General features: G+C 44.8%; 1 protein-coding gene across 1 annotated transcript in view; it reads left to right on the forward strand.

Annotated features, from left to right (window-relative positions):
* Window positions 1–19,830, forward strand: part of TTC7A (tetratricopeptide repeat domain 7A) — a 201,788-nt gene that overhangs the window by 76,386 nt on the left and 105,572 nt on the right. The window contains exons 11-12 of the mRNA XM_081940769.1: window positions 5,199–5,303; window positions 17,157–17,274. Coding sequence (XP_081796895.1) covers window positions 5,199–5,303; window positions 17,157–17,274 — 223 coding nt within the window. The remainder of the gene's footprint in view (window positions 1–5,198; window positions 5,304–17,156; window positions 17,275–19,830) is intronic.

A 19,830-nucleotide genomic window follows, 5' to 3' on the forward strand; every position in this document is an offset into this window, starting at 1 on the left:
GCTGGCGTTCCCAAAGGAATGTCCTTCAACGCCTACGGTGCCACCGGAAGTTGGGAGGAGACCTTGAGCCCAAGGGCTTTTGCTTTGTGGGTTTCTTGTTGCTTAACATTCTCCCCAATCCTATTTAATATCTACGGTATGTAAGATTGGTAGACAAGGCTATTTGACAGTACTTATTCAAGTATCATCAATATGCAAATGATACACAACTGTATATCTCAAAGCCAGGTTGAAGAGGTGAAATCGTCAAGGCCCTGTCCCTGTGCTTGGAGGGTCTTTGGGTCTGTATGGGAGAAACAGACTTGGATTCGACACTAGCAAGACTGACTAGAAAGAATCTTGTTGTCAGTGAGAGTTCTCCTGGATTTTCAGCAATTGCTTGAAGAGCAACTGGACGTGTGGCCAAGATGATATTTGCACAAATACCATATTTTTTGGAGTGTAAGACGCACTGGAGTATAAGACACACCAAAGTTTTGAAGAGGCAAATATAAAAAAAGTAGGTAGGTAGATGGAGGGAGAGAGGGAGAAATACAGTAGGTAGGGAGGGAGAGAGAGAGTAGGTAGGTAGGTAGGTAGATAGAGGGATAGAGCTAGAGATAGAAATACAGTAGGTAGGGAGGGAGGGAGAGTAGGTAGGTAGGTAGATAGAGGGAGAGAGAGAGAGAAATACAGTAGGTAGGTATTTATTTATTTATTTATATTTGATGCTTCTAGACCGCCCCCTCTCCCAAAAGGGACTCGGGGGGGTGTACAGTCCATACAGAATAACAAAATACAATAAAAAAGTTAAATATGTACAGTTGGCAGTTGGCATGGAGGAGGTTAAAATGCAATTAAAAGAACTGTACAAAGCTAATATAAATATAAGTTTTAAACCCCTAAAAAGGACACAATAAATTAAAAAACCCCTAAAATAACCAGATAGTAACACATTTGCCAGGAGGGACAGTTGTAATTATGCCAGGCCTGCTAATCGGAACAGGTGGGTCTTCAATTTTTGCCGGAAGGAGCGGAGGTCAGAAGTGGTTCTAATGTCGGGGGGGAGGTCATTCCAGAGGGTTGGGCCCATCACAGAGAAGGCCCTACTCCTTGGTGTCGCCCGTTGGCATTGCCTAGTGGACGGCACCAGGAGAAGTCCCTCCCTGTGTGAGCGAATTGGCCGCAGGGATGTATGTGGGAGGATGCGATCCCGCAAGTAACTAGGTCCCGTGCCATGGAGCGCTTTAAAGATGGTAATCAGCACCTTGAAACGCACCCGAAAAACCACAGGTAGCCAGTGCAGCTCGCGCAGGAGAGGTGTTACGTGGGAGTACCTCGTACTCCCCATCACAGCCCGCGCGGCTGCGTTCTGAACTAACTGCAGTCTCCGGGCGCGTCCCAAGGGCAGCCCCATGTAGAGAGCGTTGCAGTAATCCAGGCGGGACGTCACCAGCGCATGAGTGACCGTGCGTAGGGCATCCCGGTCCAGTAGGGGGCGCAATTGGCGCACCAGGCGAACCTGGTGGAACGCCCCCCTTGCCACGGCTGCCACATGGTCATCCATTGACAGCCGGGCATCAAGGAGGACGCCCAAATTGTGCGCCTGTTCCACAGGGGGCAGTTGTTCGCCCCCTATGGCCAGCGATGGAATCAGCTGGCTGAACCGAGGTGCCGGTAGCCACAGCCACTCAGTCTTGGAGGGGTTGAGTTTAAGTCTGTTGTCCCCCATCCCGACCCCGACGGCTTCCAAACACCGGGACATCACTTCGACAGCCTCGTTGGGGTGGTTTTGGGTTGAAATATACAGCTGAGTATCATCAGCGTAGAGGTGATACTCAACCCCAAAACCACGGATGATCTCACCCAGCGGCTTCACATATGTGTTGAACAGGAGAGGCGAGAGGACCGACCCCTGTGGCACTGTGGTAGGGAGAGAGAGAGTAGGTAGGTAGGAAGATGGAGAGAGAGAGAGAGAAAAAAAAAATACAGGAGGTAGGTAGGGAGAGAGAGAGTAGGTAGGTAGGTAGATGAAGAGAGAGAAATACAGGAGGTAGGTAGGGAGAGAGAGTAAGTAGGTAGGTAGATAGATGGAGAGAGAGAGAGAGAGAGAGAGAAATACAGTAGGTAGGGAGGGAGAGAGAGAGTAGGTAGGTAGGTAGGTAGATAGAGGGATAGAGAGAGAGAAATACGGTAGGTAGGTAGAGAGAGAGTGTAGGTAGGTAAGTAGATAGAGGGATAGAGAGAGAGAAATACGGTAGGTAGGTAGGGAGAGAGAGAAGGTAGGTAGGTAGATAAGGGATAGAGATGGGGAGAGAGAGAGAGAGAAATACAGTAGGTGGGTAGGGAGAGAGAGTGAGTAGGTAGGTATGTAGATGGAGAGAGAGAGAGAGAGAAATACAATAGGTAGGGATGGAGAGAGACAGAATAGGTAGGAAGGTAGGTAGATAGATAGAGGGATAGAGAGAGAGAAATACGGTAGGTAGGAAGAGAGAGAGAGTAGGTAGATAGGTAGATAGATAGATAGATAGAGGAATAGAGAGAGAGAGAGAAATACAGTGGGTAGGTAGGGAAAGGGAGAGAGTGTAGGTAGGAGAAATCTTAGCCATTATTTGGCTTAGCCATTCTTTGAATTATTGCAATGTACTGTACTGTTCTTGAGATCAGTTAGAAGCTTCACGTCACCCAAAATGCAGTGATATGAGTAGTTTTGGACATACCTTAGTTTACCCATGCAATACTTCTATTTCATGAGTTGCAATGGTTACCATTTCATTCCAGGTGTAGTTCAAGGTTTTAGTATTCATCTATAAAGCAATGTATGGCTGGGGATCTGACTGCTTTACTCCAGTGCTTTATGGCCAGTCAGTAAGATCCAGCAGGATTACCATGGACCAGATCCCAACTATGAAATGATACCCTTTTGTAGGTCCAAGAGACACACCAAGTTTTGTAAGTGCCTCAGTTCTTTGGAATAGCAGCCCTCCTTCAATCCATAAAGCCCTTACCCTAATGAATTTTAGCTTTTCTGGCAGAAGCTGGGAAAGAGTGATTTATAACCTCCACGGGGATTGCTTTTTAAATGCTAATTTTGTTCCTTGACATAGTACCCTGTATCTGTTTCATACATTGTTGTATTTCTGCTTTTAATACTTATTTTCTTGTTTAGCCTTACAGTTGCTTTGGTTACTGAGTGGCTAACAAAAAAACAAATGTGTCATAATAGCAGTAATTTTGCTTGTTTAGAATCAATAGTGTTTGTTATGATAAGCTCCAAGGGGATCATTTACTGGTACATAGTACGGATTTTTGATATTCACTGATATACAGTATAAATCTCCAAGAGTCTGCTTCTTTTTTTTAACTGGGTAAGATAGGACACCATTTCTTACGTGGTCCTTTGTGCCATTTAATCTTTTGCCATAAAGTTCACAGTGACATCTTTCTTGTGCTTCACTGTCAAGAGTTTTAAAGATTGTCTGGTTCCTTTACTTGCTGCTTTTATGACTCCCATCTTTTCGTCTCTATTATTGAGAAATCAATACTATTAATTCAAGGCTACAAATGAAAGAGGACTTCCTACTTTAGAAAAAAAAATATTCGGCAGACTTGTGTTGCATCCAGAAAGAGAGGAACTGGTCTGAATATTGTACCTTGAAAAGGGAGCTCTGTTTATGTGTTGTGTAGATATTGTACATTACTTGGGGGATGTGTAAGTAGACCGCTAGGGTATCCTCAGGGTATGATCAAAGAAGCCTCTGTGGCAGTGTTGCAATGGTGCAATTACACCTTAAGCTGTTTCTTATCTTCTCATCACAATTAACATAAAAAAAACCCCTGTGGAGCTTTGATTGCATCATCACAGTCACCATCATGACTTATTAACCATATGTTATGGGCAGTGGTGGGTTCCTACTGGTTTGGCCGAACCGGTAGTGGTTTGGCAGTCTGGGTCACTGGAACCAGCAGCGACCCAGGCCTGCCACACCCCCGAACTGGTTCCCCGGTCAGCGGCTCCATCTTGTTTTTCAGTTCTGCCCTGGCGCAGAACACTTTTAATTGCACTGTGCATGTGCATGTGTGAACGCAAAGCGTGCACAGGAGCGAACCACAGTAGTGCCAGTTGGAACCCATCCCTTGTCGTGGGCACTGCCTCAGTGTTTAGCACAGGGTCTTGAGGGTCCTAGACTAGTCTTTCTTAACCTTGGCAACTTCAAGATGTGCAGACTTAAGTCCCAGAATTCCCCAGGCAGCATATTGGAGAAGGAATTCTGGGAATTGAAATCCACATCTCTTACAGTTACCAAGGTTGAGAAAGACTAGTCTAGGACACAAATACCACTTTATTTTTTAGCTCCAGGTTGTAACTTGTTAGGATACCTACCTGTTGTTTCACTCTCAATAGAGCAAGTCCTCAACGTATGACCACAAATGAGCCCAAACTTTATGTTGCTAAGTGAGAAACTTGTTAAGTGAATTTTGCCCCATTTTTAGGATGTTTGTTAAGTGAATCACTGCATTTGTTAAATTAGTAGCACGGTTGTTAAGTGAATCTGCTTTCCTTATTGACTTTGCTTGTCAGAAGGCTGCAAAAGGTGATCACGTGACCTCAGGACACAGCAATCGTCCTAAATTTGAGTCAGTTGTCAAGCATCCAAATCTAAATCACATGACCATGGGGATGCTGCAATGGTCATACGTACATGTGAAAAATGGTCATAAGTCACATTTTTCAATGCTGTTGTAACTTCAAATGGTCACTAAGTGAACTATTGTAAGTCAAGGACTACCTATATTTACATTTGTAAATAAACTGATATTGCAGAAATCCTACCTATTGCCAATGCTTTTCCATACAACTGAGGCTTTCCCTTTGTTAGGGGCCTGCTGTAAAACAGACCTAATAATATAATACAGAGTTACCACTGAATAGATGCAGTGGTAACTCTGTATTATATTATGCGGTCTTTTATTAGATGCTTTCCAAAAACCATACCTGATCTGAACACCCACTGACCTGTGGGAGTCAGGAGGCAAGAAGACTTCAAAAACAAAAGATGTGCTTTGAGAGCCAATCCAAATGTCAATATCCAGGTAACAAGAAACACATCCTCTGGAAGAAGAAGCATTTGGCATAAATAAGCTTTGTGCATCTTATTGAGCGTTGTCTGACCACCTTCTCCTTTCCCTGTTTTGTTTCTCCTTCCTCCCTTGTCCAGTCTGCTCACGCTGTCTCAGTGCTCAGAGAATGTGCAAAGCTACGTCCTGCGGATCCCACCGTCCCTCTCCTGGCCGCCAAGGTCTGCATTGGACCTCTGCACTGGGTAAGCAAGCAGGCGCAGTGCTTCTTACATAATGCATTAGGTGCCGCACTCAAATGTGGCTTAAAGAGAGGAAAAGACAGGAGGAAGATGAGGGGGTAAACCAAGAACAGCTGCACAGTTATGTGGAAGTGACCTGACTTATTGAAAGGAGTCTCTGACATGTGCTTCTCTGTTATTTTGTAGGGGAAGAGGTTAAAATAAAGAGGTTAACCAAAGACTTCCCATAAACTAGAGTCCGAATTGCTTCTTCAGACTGATTTCCCCAATGCAATAATGAATTATTTCTTAATTACTACACCAGTACCATGCGGTTCATGCATGTTGACTTAGAAAGAAATTGCCACAAAATGCGATGGGATTTCCCCCCCTCAATTAAATACAGTACAGATATGACTGCTGTCTGGAGAAAAGTGGTTTTATTCCTACCAGCAGATGGCTCTTGTGAAAAATTTCAATAAGTGATGTTTATATAACATAGTTTAAAATTATTGACCTTCTAGCATTTAGTTAGTGTAACTTAGAAAATAGAAAAAAGATTAGTCAATATTAATTACAGCTGGCTCTTTTTTTAATGGAACTTCTTGTTGTGAAGACAAGTTCATGTTATTGATTATGTTATTATTACTGCGCATTTCAATCTCATTAATATGTAGCGCTAGTCATAATCAGAGACCAAGTGGGAGAAATTGTTTCCTGTGCAAGCTTGCTGTTACCAAAAGGCTGCAACCTCACCCATCTGCTCCAACAAGAGGAGCAATAAAATGTTGGAAATATTAAATGAAATCAGAAGAATAACCTGCAGAGAAGCAAAAGAGATGATTACTAAACACTTGAGGTTGATTAGTTCCTCCTTTTAATTCATTGAGTATATAATTAACAGATTGAAATTAAATATTACAGTATAAGTTACACAGGTGGCAAACTTTGAGGGCACTCAATAAGACCTCACGTTCTGTTGGATGATCAGCACAGAGAAATGGTTTACTCTAAGAATAGTAGCTATTTACTACACTTTATAATGCTGTATTTGAAGTGTTTGTCTAGCAAGATGGGAAAATTCATTCTTAATGCAAACATATCTAGTCTCCAACTAAAAACTTTTAGAACAGTGCGGTAGTAGCTCTAATTTTTGGATTGGAGATTACTTCCAGTCTAACCTATTCTAACCAAACATCATACTGTGTAATTTTTAAGGGGAATTTTAATAATAATAATAATAATAATAATAATAATAATAATAATAATAATAATAATAATAATAATAATAATAATAATAATAATAATAATAATAATAATAAATATTTATTTCTTAGCCGCACCCTCTCCCGAAGGACTCAGGGCGGCGTACAACAAAACATAGGAAATAAATATACAGACAAACATACATATACCAAAAACATATACCGAGACATATACAAAACATATACTAGGAGGAGGTGAATTGGTAGATAAAAACAAGTAAAAACACAATGTTTAAAAACCCCTAAGTAAATTGGATGCAATTAAAATATCAAAGATAAAAAACCCGTCAGGAGCGATAAAATTAGATCAGAGTAGAGCCAGGCCAGCAACTTGAAATAGGTGGGTCTTGAGCTTTACACGAAAGGAGCGGAGGTCAGAGGTATTCCTAATATCCGGGGGGAGGTCATTCCACAGGGCTGGGCCCGCCACAGAGAAGGCTCTACTCCTAGGCGCCGCCCCCTGGCACTGCCTGGTGGACGGCACCTGGAGGAGACCCTCTCTGTGCGAGCGGATTGGTCGCAGGGATGTATGGTGCAGAATACGATCCCGCAGGTAACTAGGTCCTGAGCCATGGAGCGCTTTGAAGATCGTTATCAAAACCTTGAAACGCACCCGATAGACCACAGGAAGCCAGTGCAGCTCGCGCAGGAACGGTGTCACATGGGAGTACCTAGTACTCCCCATAATTACCTGCGCGGCTGCGTTCTGGACCAACTGTAGCCTCCGGGTGCATTTCAAGGGAAGCCCCATGTAGAGAGCGTTACAGTAGTCCAAGCGAGACGTCACCAGCGCATGAGTGACCGTGCGTAAGGCGTCCCGGTCCAGTAGGGGGCGCAATTGGCGCACCAGGCGAACCTGGTGGAACACCCCCCTTGCCACGGCTGTCACATGGTCCTCCATGGACAGCCGGGCATCCAGGAGGACGCCCAAATTGCGCGCCCGCTCCACGGGGGCGAGTTGAATGCCCCCGATGGCCAATGATGGAATTAATTGGCTGAACCGGGGAGCCGGTACCCACAGCCACTCCGTCTTGGAGGGGTTGAGTTTGAGTCGGTTGTCATCCATCCAGACCCGTACGGCTTCCACACACCGGGACATCACTTCGACGGCCTCGTTGGGGTGGTTCGGGGTGGAAAAGTACAGCTGAGTATCATCAGCGTACAGATGGTATCCCACCCCGAAACCATGGATGATCTCACCCAGCGGCTTCATATATGTGTTGAACAGGAGTGGCGAGAGGACCGACCCCTGTGGCACCCCACAAGTAAGGGGGCGTAGGGTCGACCTCTCCTCCCCTGCCAACACACGCTGCGTCCGGCCAGAAAGGTAGGAGCCGAACCACCGCAGAACGGTGCCCCGGACCCCTAACCCCTCCAGCCGGCGCAGCAGGATACCATGGTCGATGGTATCAAAAGCCGCCAAGAGGTCTAATAGGACCAGGATAGAGGAGCAACCTCTATCTCTGGCCCTCCAGAGATCATCCACCAACGCGACCAAGGCCGTCTCCATGCTGTGACCGGGGCGGAAGCCGGACTGGCACGGGTCTAGATAATCATTTTCCTCCAGATGTCGTGGAAACTGGTAAGCCACCACACTCTCTACAACCTTCGTCAGAAAGGGAAGGTTGGAGACAGGACGATAATTGGCCAGCTCCAAAGGGTCCAGGGAAGGCTTCTTGAGCAAGGGCCTCACCACCGCCTCTTTCAAGGCGGCCGGGAGAGACCCCTCGCCCAACGAAGCGTTCACTAGGCCCAGGAGCCAGTCTCGTGTAACCTCCCAGGATGCCAGTACAAGCCAGGAGGGGCACGGGTCCAATAAACATGTGGTGGGTCGCAGTCGTCCACGCATTCTGTCCAAATCCTCAATGGCAACCAAGTCAAACTCCTCCCAGGTCGAATCCACAAGACTCGCCACGGACGTCTCCGTTGGACCACTGACAGGGACCCAATCCCTCCGGATTTGAGCGATTTTATCCTGCAGATATTTCCCAAATTCCTCTGCTCTGCCCTGTAGAGGGGCCTCCCGCGGCCTCTGAAATAAGAGGGAGCGGGACACCCGAAACAGGGCAGCAGGGCGGTTCTCCGCGGATGCAATGAGAGTGGCACAGTATTGGCGTTTGGCCACTCTCAATGCCACAAGGTACGTCCTTAAATGGGCTCGTGCCTGTGTTCGATCAAATTCGGAACGGGAGGATCTCCAACGACTCTCTAGGCGTCTCTTGCGGCATTTCATCACCCTTAGCTCCTCGGTAAACCAAGGGGCCAGGGTGGATCGTTGCCGCCGGAGAGGCCACAAAGGCGCCACCCGGTTCAAGGCCCCGGTAGTCGCATTGTTCCACGCGACCACCAGGTCCTCTACCCGGGGGCGGGTCAGGGTTACAGGTGGTGGCCCAAGCTCCGTCTGGAACCTATCCGGTTCCATCAGGCGCCTGGGGCGGAACCATCTAATGCTTTCCGGTTCTGCCTCCCCGCAATGGGAGGTAGCACCAGGGAAGTCAAGACGAAGGAGTGAGTGATCTGACCATGACAGGGGAGTGATGGTTAAATCCCCTCCTCCCAGATCACTCAACCACTGGCCAGAGACAAAAACGAGGTCCAGGGTATGACCTCCCTCGTGTGTCGGGCCCTGAATCAATTGAGTCAGGTCCATGGCTGTCATGGAAGCCATGAACTCCCGAACCCCCTCTGATGCTTCTCCCATCGATGGCAGGTTAAAATCCCCCATAACTAAAAGTTTGGGGGTCTCAACCGCCACCGATGCGATCAGCTCGAGGAGTTCAGGCAGGGCCGCTGATGTATAGCGAGGAGCCAGGTATACTATCAGCAGGCCCAACTGTCTCCCAGGGCCCCATTTCACAACAAGGAATTCACATCCGGACGTCTGTGGCACAGTAGACTCCCTCGGCTCTAAATCCTCCCGAATAATTGCTGCCACCCCACCGCCCCTTCCCTGGGCCCTAGGCTGGTGAAATGCTCGGTAGCCTGGTGGGCACATTTCCACGAGGGGTACACCTCCCTCGTGGCCCAACCAGGTCTCTGTTATTCCCGCGAGGTCCGGCTCCCCCTCCAAAATTAGGTCGTGAATGAGGGGGGCCTTATTAACAGCGGACCTCACATTGCATAACAACAGCCTCAGGCCCTGGGTCTGCAGCTCCTGACCACCTAGAACGCGGGGCTTGGTACAAGCGACCGGGTGTAACCAGCACCCACGGTCTCCCAACCGACTGCATGTTCTTCTGTCCTCGCATCTGCCCCTCCCCACGACCGTTGGAATCAAAGAGCCCTGTATAGGAACGGTATCCTCCCCCTCCTCCTCCCTACCACTCCTTCCGCTCGCGACCACACCTAATGACCTGGCTTTGTCATCACTCCTGACCTCCTCCCACCCCCCAACCCCAGAATCCCTACAAATTCTTAAAAAATATTTTACTAAAAAACCCCTTAATTTGCGCTTCCTCCACCTCTCAGGGTTAATAAACCCGTCCTCAAGGTGGGCCCTCGAAAGGGCTGGAGGCCAAACCTGCGAGAAAGGGGATTCCCGCAGCCGCAGTAATTCCGGCTTCGTGTACATAGAAATGGAATCATGGGGTGAAATTGTTTGGTAAAAGGTGCTGGAGAAATAGATATCAAAATCATTGTTTGTCGAGAAAATTTTCCTGACCCAAGATGAAAGGGTGAGTTAATGGGCTAGTCGCCTAACCGGGTTTCACTCAGGAGGGCGAAATGGTGTAGGAGCCGGCAAAGCAGATGTTAAAAGGTGTTTAAAAGCAGATATTTAAAAAGATGTTTAAAAAGATGTTTAAAAGCAAGCTACAAAGTCAAAGTCAGAGATGCGATAATAGCATCAAGGGTTCAAACCTAGGTTCTAGGTTTGCCATTCAATTGTGTCTGCTCTGCTCTGAGATACTTTAACCGGCTCACCCCTCCTTTAGCTGCTTCGTTCAGATCTTCCCACTTCTCACTTCTTGCTTCTCACACAACAAGGCAGTCCTCCAGGTTTCTGACCAACGCCCCGGCTAGCACACCCACACGCCAACACGCCAGCACGCCAACAAACCAACATACTTGCCATCTTTCTTGTCATCTTCCTGTCTCTCCAACCTCTCCGCGCTTCTCGCCTCTCGTCTCTCACATTCGTTTCTCTGTTTGGTGCCAGATGATCCGTTCCGCGCTCCACGTCTGACGCTCTCACCAGCCAGACGGGCAACCACAGCCAAACGAGCACCCACTTCGTGTCTCCGTTCTTCTCCGTTCTTCTCTAGCCGCCTGGCGCTCAGCTCAGCTCCACACTCCACACTCAGCTCCGCACTCCACGCTCCACATCTGGCGCTCTCACTAGCCAGATGGGAAGCCACAGCCAAACAGACAATTCCACAGCTCTTTCTCCGCTCCATTCTCCGCCCAAGCGCCTGGCAAGAGGTAAACGGCGTTCAGCGTTCAGCGCAATCATGTTTAATCCGTGCTCGGCGTCCTCGGCGTCCTTCGGTGTTTCAGCTTCCCGCTAGCCAGCTGACCGCCCCAAACGCCCCAAACGCCCTGCCCGACCCCCTCCTGGCCAGGGCAGAGTCGGGGGGTGGTTGTCGACAAAGCACGACCCCTCAGAGTGGCATTAGGGGTCGGCAGCACCTCTCCCAGATGGAAAACCCCTCCGCAATTTTGCGGAGCTCACACGGCAGCCGCCATCTGCCTCGGAAGCTCCTCCTCCTTTTAATTATATTTGTATTTTAATTTAAATTTGGTACAGCACATTCTACCTCCTCCGTTTATATGTTTATATGTTTATATGTTTATATATTTATACACATTTATATTTTGTATCTACATGGTTTTTAATATGTCTGTACACCGCCCCGAGTCCTGTTTAGGAAAGGGTGCGGGTTATAAATAAAAGTTTACTTACTTACTTACTTACTTCTATTCCATGTATTCTATTCTAATCTATTCATTGTTTTACAAAATGTAGTACTTTATTTTTCTCTTTAACACTGAATGATAGGTTACTAGGTATCTGATGCAGCTACATGATGCAAGATTAACAACTGCTATGTTATGAAATACTAAGCCACTCATTTTTAGAAATCTTAAAAATGCAACTTATTCTATGTACTTCCAACAACCTATAAATACATTGTCAGTTTTGAAGTAAATTTAGAAATGTAATTATCAATCACCCACAAAAGTAAGAATAGTCATCAGAATGTCATAAACACATGAAAGAAGATCTATGTTTTCCCTAATGTATATTTTTCAGGCTACTTTATTATACACTGGGAAGAGATACCTCAATATATTTTAAATTTCTTGAAATAAATATTTTTAATTTTTGCAATGCCTCTAGAATAGTGACTAGCTTTATAGTTTTACTTACTGATTCATCAAACTACAAATTGAACAAAGTAAAAATTGCAGAAGAACCAATAAGTCACTGATAACAGAGAAATCAGCCTCTACAACAAAGCTAACTATCAGATGAAACAACTCCACAGAGAAAGACTTATTCACAAAGAAGTTGTATATTTTAAGTCCAAGAGAGAGTAAAGAAGACATAGAGGATTCTGAAAAAGTACTAGGGCTGGTTGGATTCCTCTGAGGTGTCCTGATAAGAAAACCTTTCTGTTAGATACTAGCTACAGTTATAATGGTTTCCACCAAGGTCCTCTGTTCTGGCGGGAACAGAGGTTTAATCTCATTGGTCGAAGGGTCTGACAGCTCCCTATAAAAGGGCTGCTGTCAGACTCAACCTTCGCTGGATTGTACATACTTGTTCTGTTACAATAAAGAGCTGTTGTTGCCTTTAGCCTGAGTGTGCCTTTCCATTACCCAATCTAACATTTTCCATGTAGATTAATCACAGGTTCCTCTTTCCCAATATTGCTGTCAGTGATTGGCAGCACATCTCCAGTGTTTTAGGTAACAGGTTATGTGGATCAGTCAGGAAATTAAGCTGACATTTGTCTAGTTGTAAACCTTCTGCTCTACAGTATAGTAAAATGCCTCTCCTTCTCCAAAAGCTGCAAGCTTTCCCAATGAATCAAAAAAGTTCTGGCTTAAATCTTGTTTGTAACATGAGCTGAAAATGAGGCCCTTGATAAATTATTCTTTATCACCCTTGCTCCTCTCTTCTTAAACACAACTGCTGACCAAACCATACTCCTTAATGGTACTACATCCACATGGAGAGAAATAAGCAGTGAGATACTACAAAGCTTTGTCTTAGGCCCAGTACTCTTACATAGCTTCAGAAATGACTTAGATGAGGGAATAGAATGGGAACTCATCAAATTTGCAGATGATACTAAACTGGCAGGAATAGCCGACATCCCAGAAAATAAGCTCAGGATCTTGACAAAGTTGAACAAGGGGTCTTATCCAACAAAATGAATTTTATTGTTATTTTAAAGCAAAGTTTTACATTTAGGGAAGAAAAACCAAAGGTATAAGTACAGATTAGGTGAGACCTCGCTCAAAAACAGTAACTGTGAAAGGGACCTTGAAGTCCTAGTGATTGATCACTTGAATATGAGCCAGCAGTGTGCAGCAGCAGCTAAAAAAGCTGATACAATCCTGGGTTGATTAACAGAGGCATAGAATCAAGAACATGTGAAGTATTAGTGTGCTTTATTAAACCCTAGCACGACCACATGGTCACCACACTACAAAAAGATGTTGAGCCTTTGGAAAAAGTCCAAAGAAGAGCAGCTAAGATGATCAAAGGCATGGAGACTAAGCCATATGAAGAACGGCTGCAGGTTTTGGGTTTGCTAGTCTAAAGAAAAGAAGAATTAGGGGCGACATGATAGCAGTATCAGTATCCCAGTATTTGAGGGGCTGTCACAAAGAAGAAGGGTCAAATTATTCTCCAAAGCACAAGAGGGCAGGACAAGAAACAATGGTTGGAAACTAATCAAAGAGAGAAGCAACCTGGAATTAAGGGGAAACTTTCTAACATTGAGGACAATTAACCAGTGGAACAGCTTGCCTTCAGAAATTGTGGGCACTCCATCACTGGAAGTTTTTAAGAAGGAACTAGACAGTCACTTATCTGAAATGGCATAAATTCTCCCGGTTGAGCAGGGGGCTGGACTAGAAGACCTCCAAGGTTCCTTCCATATTCAATTCTATTCTATTCTATTCTGTTCTGTTCTTGCAGTAAAATGTTTCGGGTCTTTAAATATCCAGATATGTTGTCTGGAAACAAGAGTTTTAGAAGTTTGAAAGGATGTTTAAAAACATTCCAAGACATATCTTATTCATACTTGGAAATACATTCCAAATATGCTCATTTGGGTAGGGGGACCATTTTTGTATCAGTCTCGTGATCGAGCAAGTGATACATATGCAAAAACCAATCTCGGTTTAACACATCTTACAACCTGCATTAATATATGACAACATGGAAATTGTTAGTTGATATTGCTCTGTAATGAAAACCGCACTGCAGTCCTAGTAGTAACCATAGGAGCATTGTAATGTGCAGGAGTTCACAGAAGGACCTAATTTGAATTAAGCTTGAATATTAAAATAAAAACTAATTCTCACTCATAAAGTTTAAAAATATTTAGAACTTTATATTTATATTCATGTTACATTGGACATTATAATGCTTGTTTTTATGGTGGGACTTCCATGGACAAACTTCCAATATTTTTTGGATTTAAAATTGCATAAAGCATAACATTTTAGGTACCTACTGAAGCATTTTTTAAAGTGTACATCCAAAAATATCAAAAAAGGCAAGCAGATGCTTAAAAAAAACCTGTGATGGATTTGGGATTTGCTGCTATATAATATATAAACTGTTCTTTACAGTCTCTTGGCATGGCAGAGACTGTGGGAGTGGATGAGATTAAAACATCTTTGGTTTTCTATTCCTAAACCTCTAGAATTGTACAGTTAACAGAATTGTTTTCACTTTTTACCTCCTTTTTAAAATCTCCCACCTGATTTATCTAATTTTAAGAAAAAATCATGTCCTTAAAAAAAGATATCATACTAATGTTCCTGACTGTCACCTAATCTTTCCTTGCAATATTAAACTACTATTGGTGAAAACTCATACTGTTTGCTTGTTGCTTTTAGATGTAAAGAATATAGTTTAAAATGCATGGCCTTGTTCTCCTAAAAGAAAGGGGGTGGGAGGGGAAACACAACAGAAAGAAACAACATGCCAAGATGTGCCAGCTGAACACCAGCTGGGCATCCTCTTGCCAGGGGACAACACCTGCTGTTCCTATTCCTTGTCAGTGTGCCTGTATGCTTAGTTCAATCATCCATCCCAAAACCTGCAATAAAATAATATGGTTAGCTGGAAAAAGCCTCCCTCTGTCTCAGGAAATATAGTTCTTAAGCAGTAGGCTACTAATAAAATGAGGTTTTTCACCAAAGACGATGGCAGTGGGAAACACAGATTATTATAGTTTACAATGACTGAATATAGTTTGTTGGCATATCTTGCTGAGTGTGTTTCTGTGCACATCCTTCAACCCAGGAGAGAGTTGGAAGCCTTGTTATTCCTTCTTATTTCTGATAGCTGAGGAATCTTTGGAGTTAGCTGATCTTTTTAGATCCTTTGTTCTTGTCCTACAATGTTCTTTTGTAACTTAGTGTTCTGAAAAATCACGCTGTCTGTTGGTCATCTTCTTCTGTTAATGCCACTGTTGATGGTGATGAAACACCATCAGCAGTGGCATTGGCTCTGCCTCCAATCCTTCTGGGATCACAAGCAATAACCAACTCTGTTTCACAAACGTTTGGTCACAAGTGCTACCATATCTTCTTATCGATAATAATTCCCTCACAAACATCATTGATCTCCTCTTCTGCCTCATAGAGAATACAAGGATGAGCTTGGTTAGGAGCCTATGATAGTTTTTATTAGGAAGCATTATTATTTGGGCACATATCATATTATTACTTAGAAAATATAAAAGTAGTATAGCCATTTCTTTGAAAAAGTGATGCTTAGTAATCCTCCATTAATATAATTATTTCTCATACTGCAATTGGCAGGACACTAACTGAGAGGGGAGAAAGGCTTCTTTCAATTGAAGCCATGTTTGCAGAGAGATTTAAGCTTTTAAAATATTTGTCTCTGATCTGGTTTAGTTTCAGGTTAGCCCCATTAAAAAAAACCTCTGAGTCACTAATCAAAATCTCAGAAGTATAATGTAACAGGTTGGGCACCTACAGGTAGAATTTTTCATACTGAATCTGAGCTGCAAAAGTTTGGATGAAAGCAAATACAATACAATACAATACAATACAATAGCAGAGTTGGAAGGGACCTTGGAGGTCTTCTAGTCCCTGCCTAGGCAGGAAACCCTATACCATTCCAGACAAATGGCTATCCAACATCTTCTTAAAGACTTCCAGTGTTGGGGCATTCACAACTTCTGGAGGCAAGTTGTTCCACTGATTAATAAGAGATAGTGTTTTCCATATCTTGTTGCCATCTAAAGGTGGTCCATATTTTGATAAGGCTATCACAACTGACACAGTTAATAACTGATACCAAAGACCTGTTATCTGAGTGTACCTCCTGTCTGCATAATTTCATCTCATACTGGAACTACAGTATATTAGGGGCATTCTTTGGGTCCGCAAGCTGAGAAAAGTCACACTTTTTAGTAGACAACACTTTTCTCTGTTTCTGCCACCCACATTCCCATTTTTCTGTCACTTCTTTTGTTTCAGATACTCTCTTTGCCACCCAGATTCATTCTGGAGTTGGGCAACCTATAAATCTCCTCCACCTCTTCTTCTTCATCATCCTGCTGACTGGTTTAATGTGACCCATCAGCCTAAAACCATCATCCTGCTGTATTGCTTGGTTTTTAGAGTTGCCTCTCTGGAAGTTATGAAGAAGTTGAATGTCACACTCTGTGGCCCATGGACTAAGTTCAGTAAATCATAAATAACAATCTGCCCCATTTGCCCTTCCCCTTTCTTATTGTCTCTATTAATTCATTTCTGGGTCTCTCTACTTCCCCAGGGGTTTTATCTGTCTCCTATTTAGAAAATAAATAGGACTGTATGGCTGTATGGTTTGCATGGGTCAAGATCTGTGCCCCAGTAATGAATCTATAATCAAAAGTCTCTGTCTCTTTGCCATTGCTGTTCTCTTACCCTCCACCCCACACCTTTTGGTCCAAACGTGGACAGGATGAGAAAACTAAGAAATGGGAAGCAACAGCATATGTCTTTTGCTTGTTGATTCTCCATCTGCCAAAGAGACAGGTGCCATATGCATGAAACATAGAGCAATATACAAGCAATTTTAACAATGGCAGAAGTGACATACTTGACAGATTCCTATTCCCAAAGTCCAGAGCCAGCATTAGTGCCAAACCTTTCACTAATGATCATATATATTCACCTGATAGGATTAAAATGTGTTGCAGCTGGGCACCATGTTGGGAAAAGCTAGCTTTTTGTCATGCATTGAGATTTAGAAGTCTGGTCTTCCAAATTCACTGGAAGCATAGCACCATCTTACAGCAGTGAGTTCTGATGCTTGCTAATCTTGAATTCATTTCCTAAGAATTAAATATTCTACTAAGACGTCGCAAAGGACATTTCCTGTAATGTTTCTCCCTTTCTTTCATCGATTTAGCTGGAGGAAGGAGAACGTTTCGCCAAGATGGTTGTTGGCATGGGAGAAGACGCTGGAGAATTCCTAGCAAAGGGTTTTTTAGCATTAGGCCTGACATACAGCCTTCAAGCAACTGATGGTAATCTTTTGATTTGTCAAATGTGATCTGCACAGCTATTGTTTGAAGAAGTCAGTTTAAGTGTTTAACCATTCAAAATGCTAAGAATATTTAAATGGAAGAAATACCTTGTAGGTGCATACAGGTAGTTGCCTGGTCAAGCAATAAGTTGCCAACATCTACTCGCAAAATCTATTTGTTTTATTGATGCCAGTCTTTCATTATGCCTTTCTCTTTCTAAAGCAACTAAAAGTGATTATCAAGACATAATCTTACTAAACCAATATAAAAATCAATAAAGCAAAATGTCTCTTGCTGATCATAAATAAGTGATGAAGCTAATTCCTTTCACCTGAACATAGGTGAGTCTTCATAGCTTTTGTCCAACATCTGGTATTCCAAAACACTTTCCATCTGTATCTCTTGTTGTAAACAATCACTGGTGATCAGTTCTAACTTCCATTGTTTATGGCAGGGGTGTCCAAACTTGGGAACTTTAAGACTTGTGGACTTCAACTCCCAGAATTCCCCAGCCAGCATGGCTGGCTGGGGAATTCTGGGAGTTGAAGTCCACAAGTCTTAAAGTTCCCAAGTTTGGACACCCTTGGTTTATGGGAACTAAAGCACTGATGTGGACATAGAGGTTATTTGGTTTTATGTATCTGTTTATTTCATTAAATGTATTATGACTGCTAAATCCAGACTTTAGATGGACCATCTCTTTCAAGGAGGAGAGCAGGACTGAAATGCCATACTTTTTGCTGCCAACTGTGACTTGTTTAGCCTGTTAAATTCAACCAATAAGTCCTGCCATCTTTCTGGTGAATTGGTTCTATCACTTAGACAAGAGGTTTCTTTAATCTGTAACTGAAATTTCTCTTCTTGTGCCAGTATATTTGATATGATCCTGGCCTCAGACCAGCAGGGAGAAAATTCATCACCTTCTTTTCATATTCTTCTAGTATTTTTTCTGCTTTTCTAATATTTGAAAACGTCCCCACCCCCAGTCATTTTTTTCTCAGACTAAACATAGCCCAATTTTTATCATAACTCCAGCTACCTTGTTGCTGTCTCTTGCACTTCAATTTCAATTTACAGGCCACATACTGTGATAATGAAAGCTGGAAAAAATGAAATGGAAGAATCATTTAAAATTCATCCCGTTATGGAGAATAGTTGGATTTAACTCTTTATTGAAGTAAAAATTCTGCTTCTGGCTTATGTGAGCAGAAACTGATCTTGCAACCCAAACAATCTATTTTTATTATAATCTGTGGTGGAGGTCATGAGGATGAGCTCCACCCAGCGCGAGTAAGCGTCCACCACGACCAGGAAGACCTGGCCTCGGAAAGGCCCAGCGAAATCCAGGTGGAGGCGTGACCATGGGCTGCGCGGAATCTCCCACTCCCGCGGCGGGGCCGCCGGAGGCGCTGGACGGGAGACTTGGCAGGTCGAGCACCTGGCAACCCAGGTAGCAATCTCGTCGTCCAGACGGGGCCAACAAACATAGCTGCGCGCAAGCGCCTTCATGCGCGCTATGCCTGGGTGGCCCTCATGGAGGCGAGACAGCACCTGTTCGCGCAGGGTGGGTAGTATGACCACCCTGTCCCCCCACAGGAGGCACCCACTGTGGAGAGACAGCTCTAGCTGCCTGGCCTTGTAGGGGCGGTAGTCGTTGGACACCGGCCCCCCAGGCCATCCTCGCAGCACCCAAGCCATCACCTGGGAGAGGGTGGGGTTGGCCTGGGACGCTGCAGCCACATCGCTCGCGGAGAGCGGCAAGGCCAGATCCGCAATAGCCAAAACAGACAGGCAAGGCACTGTCTGTGGGTTGGAGATGGGCAAGGGGCAGCGGCTGAGGGCATCAGCGTGCCCCAACTGCTTGCCAGGGCGGTAGACCAAGGCATACGAGTATGCCGCTAGGAACTCCACCCAACGGGTCATGCGGGGAGACAGGATGGGAGGGGTCGGACGGTCACCGGCCAGAAGACCAAGGAGCGGCTTGTGGTCAGTGAAGAGCGTGAAATGCCGTCCGTACAGGTACTCGTGGAACTTTTTAACCCCGGACACAGCAGCCAGAGCCTCCTTGTCGATCTGGCTGTAGTTCCTCTCCGCTGGAGAGAGTGTCCAGGAATAAAAAGCTATGGGGGCTTCCGAGCCGTTGGGGAGGACATGGCTCAGGACAGCCCCCAAACCCACGGGGGAGGCGTCACACGCCAGAGTCAGGGGCATCCTGTCACTGTATTGGACTAGGACTGCCTCTGACGTCAGCATGTCTTTGACAGCCGCGAACGCATGCGCTTCGCGGCTGCCCCAGCGCCAGGCCGCGGATCGGTCGAGCAACCGATGCAGCGGCTCAGCTAGTGACGCCTTGTGCGGCAAAAATGGCGCGTAAAAGTTTAAAAGCCCTAAGAACGACTGCAGCTCCGCCTTAGAGGCGGGGGTGGGGGCGTTCTTAATGGCTGCGACTTTAGCAGGGGTGGGGTGGATTCCGTGGGCATCTATGGAGAAGCCTAGGAAGTCCACTTTAGGCACAGCAAATGAACATTTGCTGCGCTTTAATTTGAGACCCACGCC

The sequence above is a fragment of the Natrix helvetica genome (genome assembly GCF_964273705.1).
Source record: "Natrix helvetica genome assembly, chromosome: 2".
NCBI classification, from domain to species: domain Eukaryota; kingdom Metazoa; phylum Chordata; class Lepidosauria; order Squamata; family Natricidae; genus Natrix; species Natrix helvetica.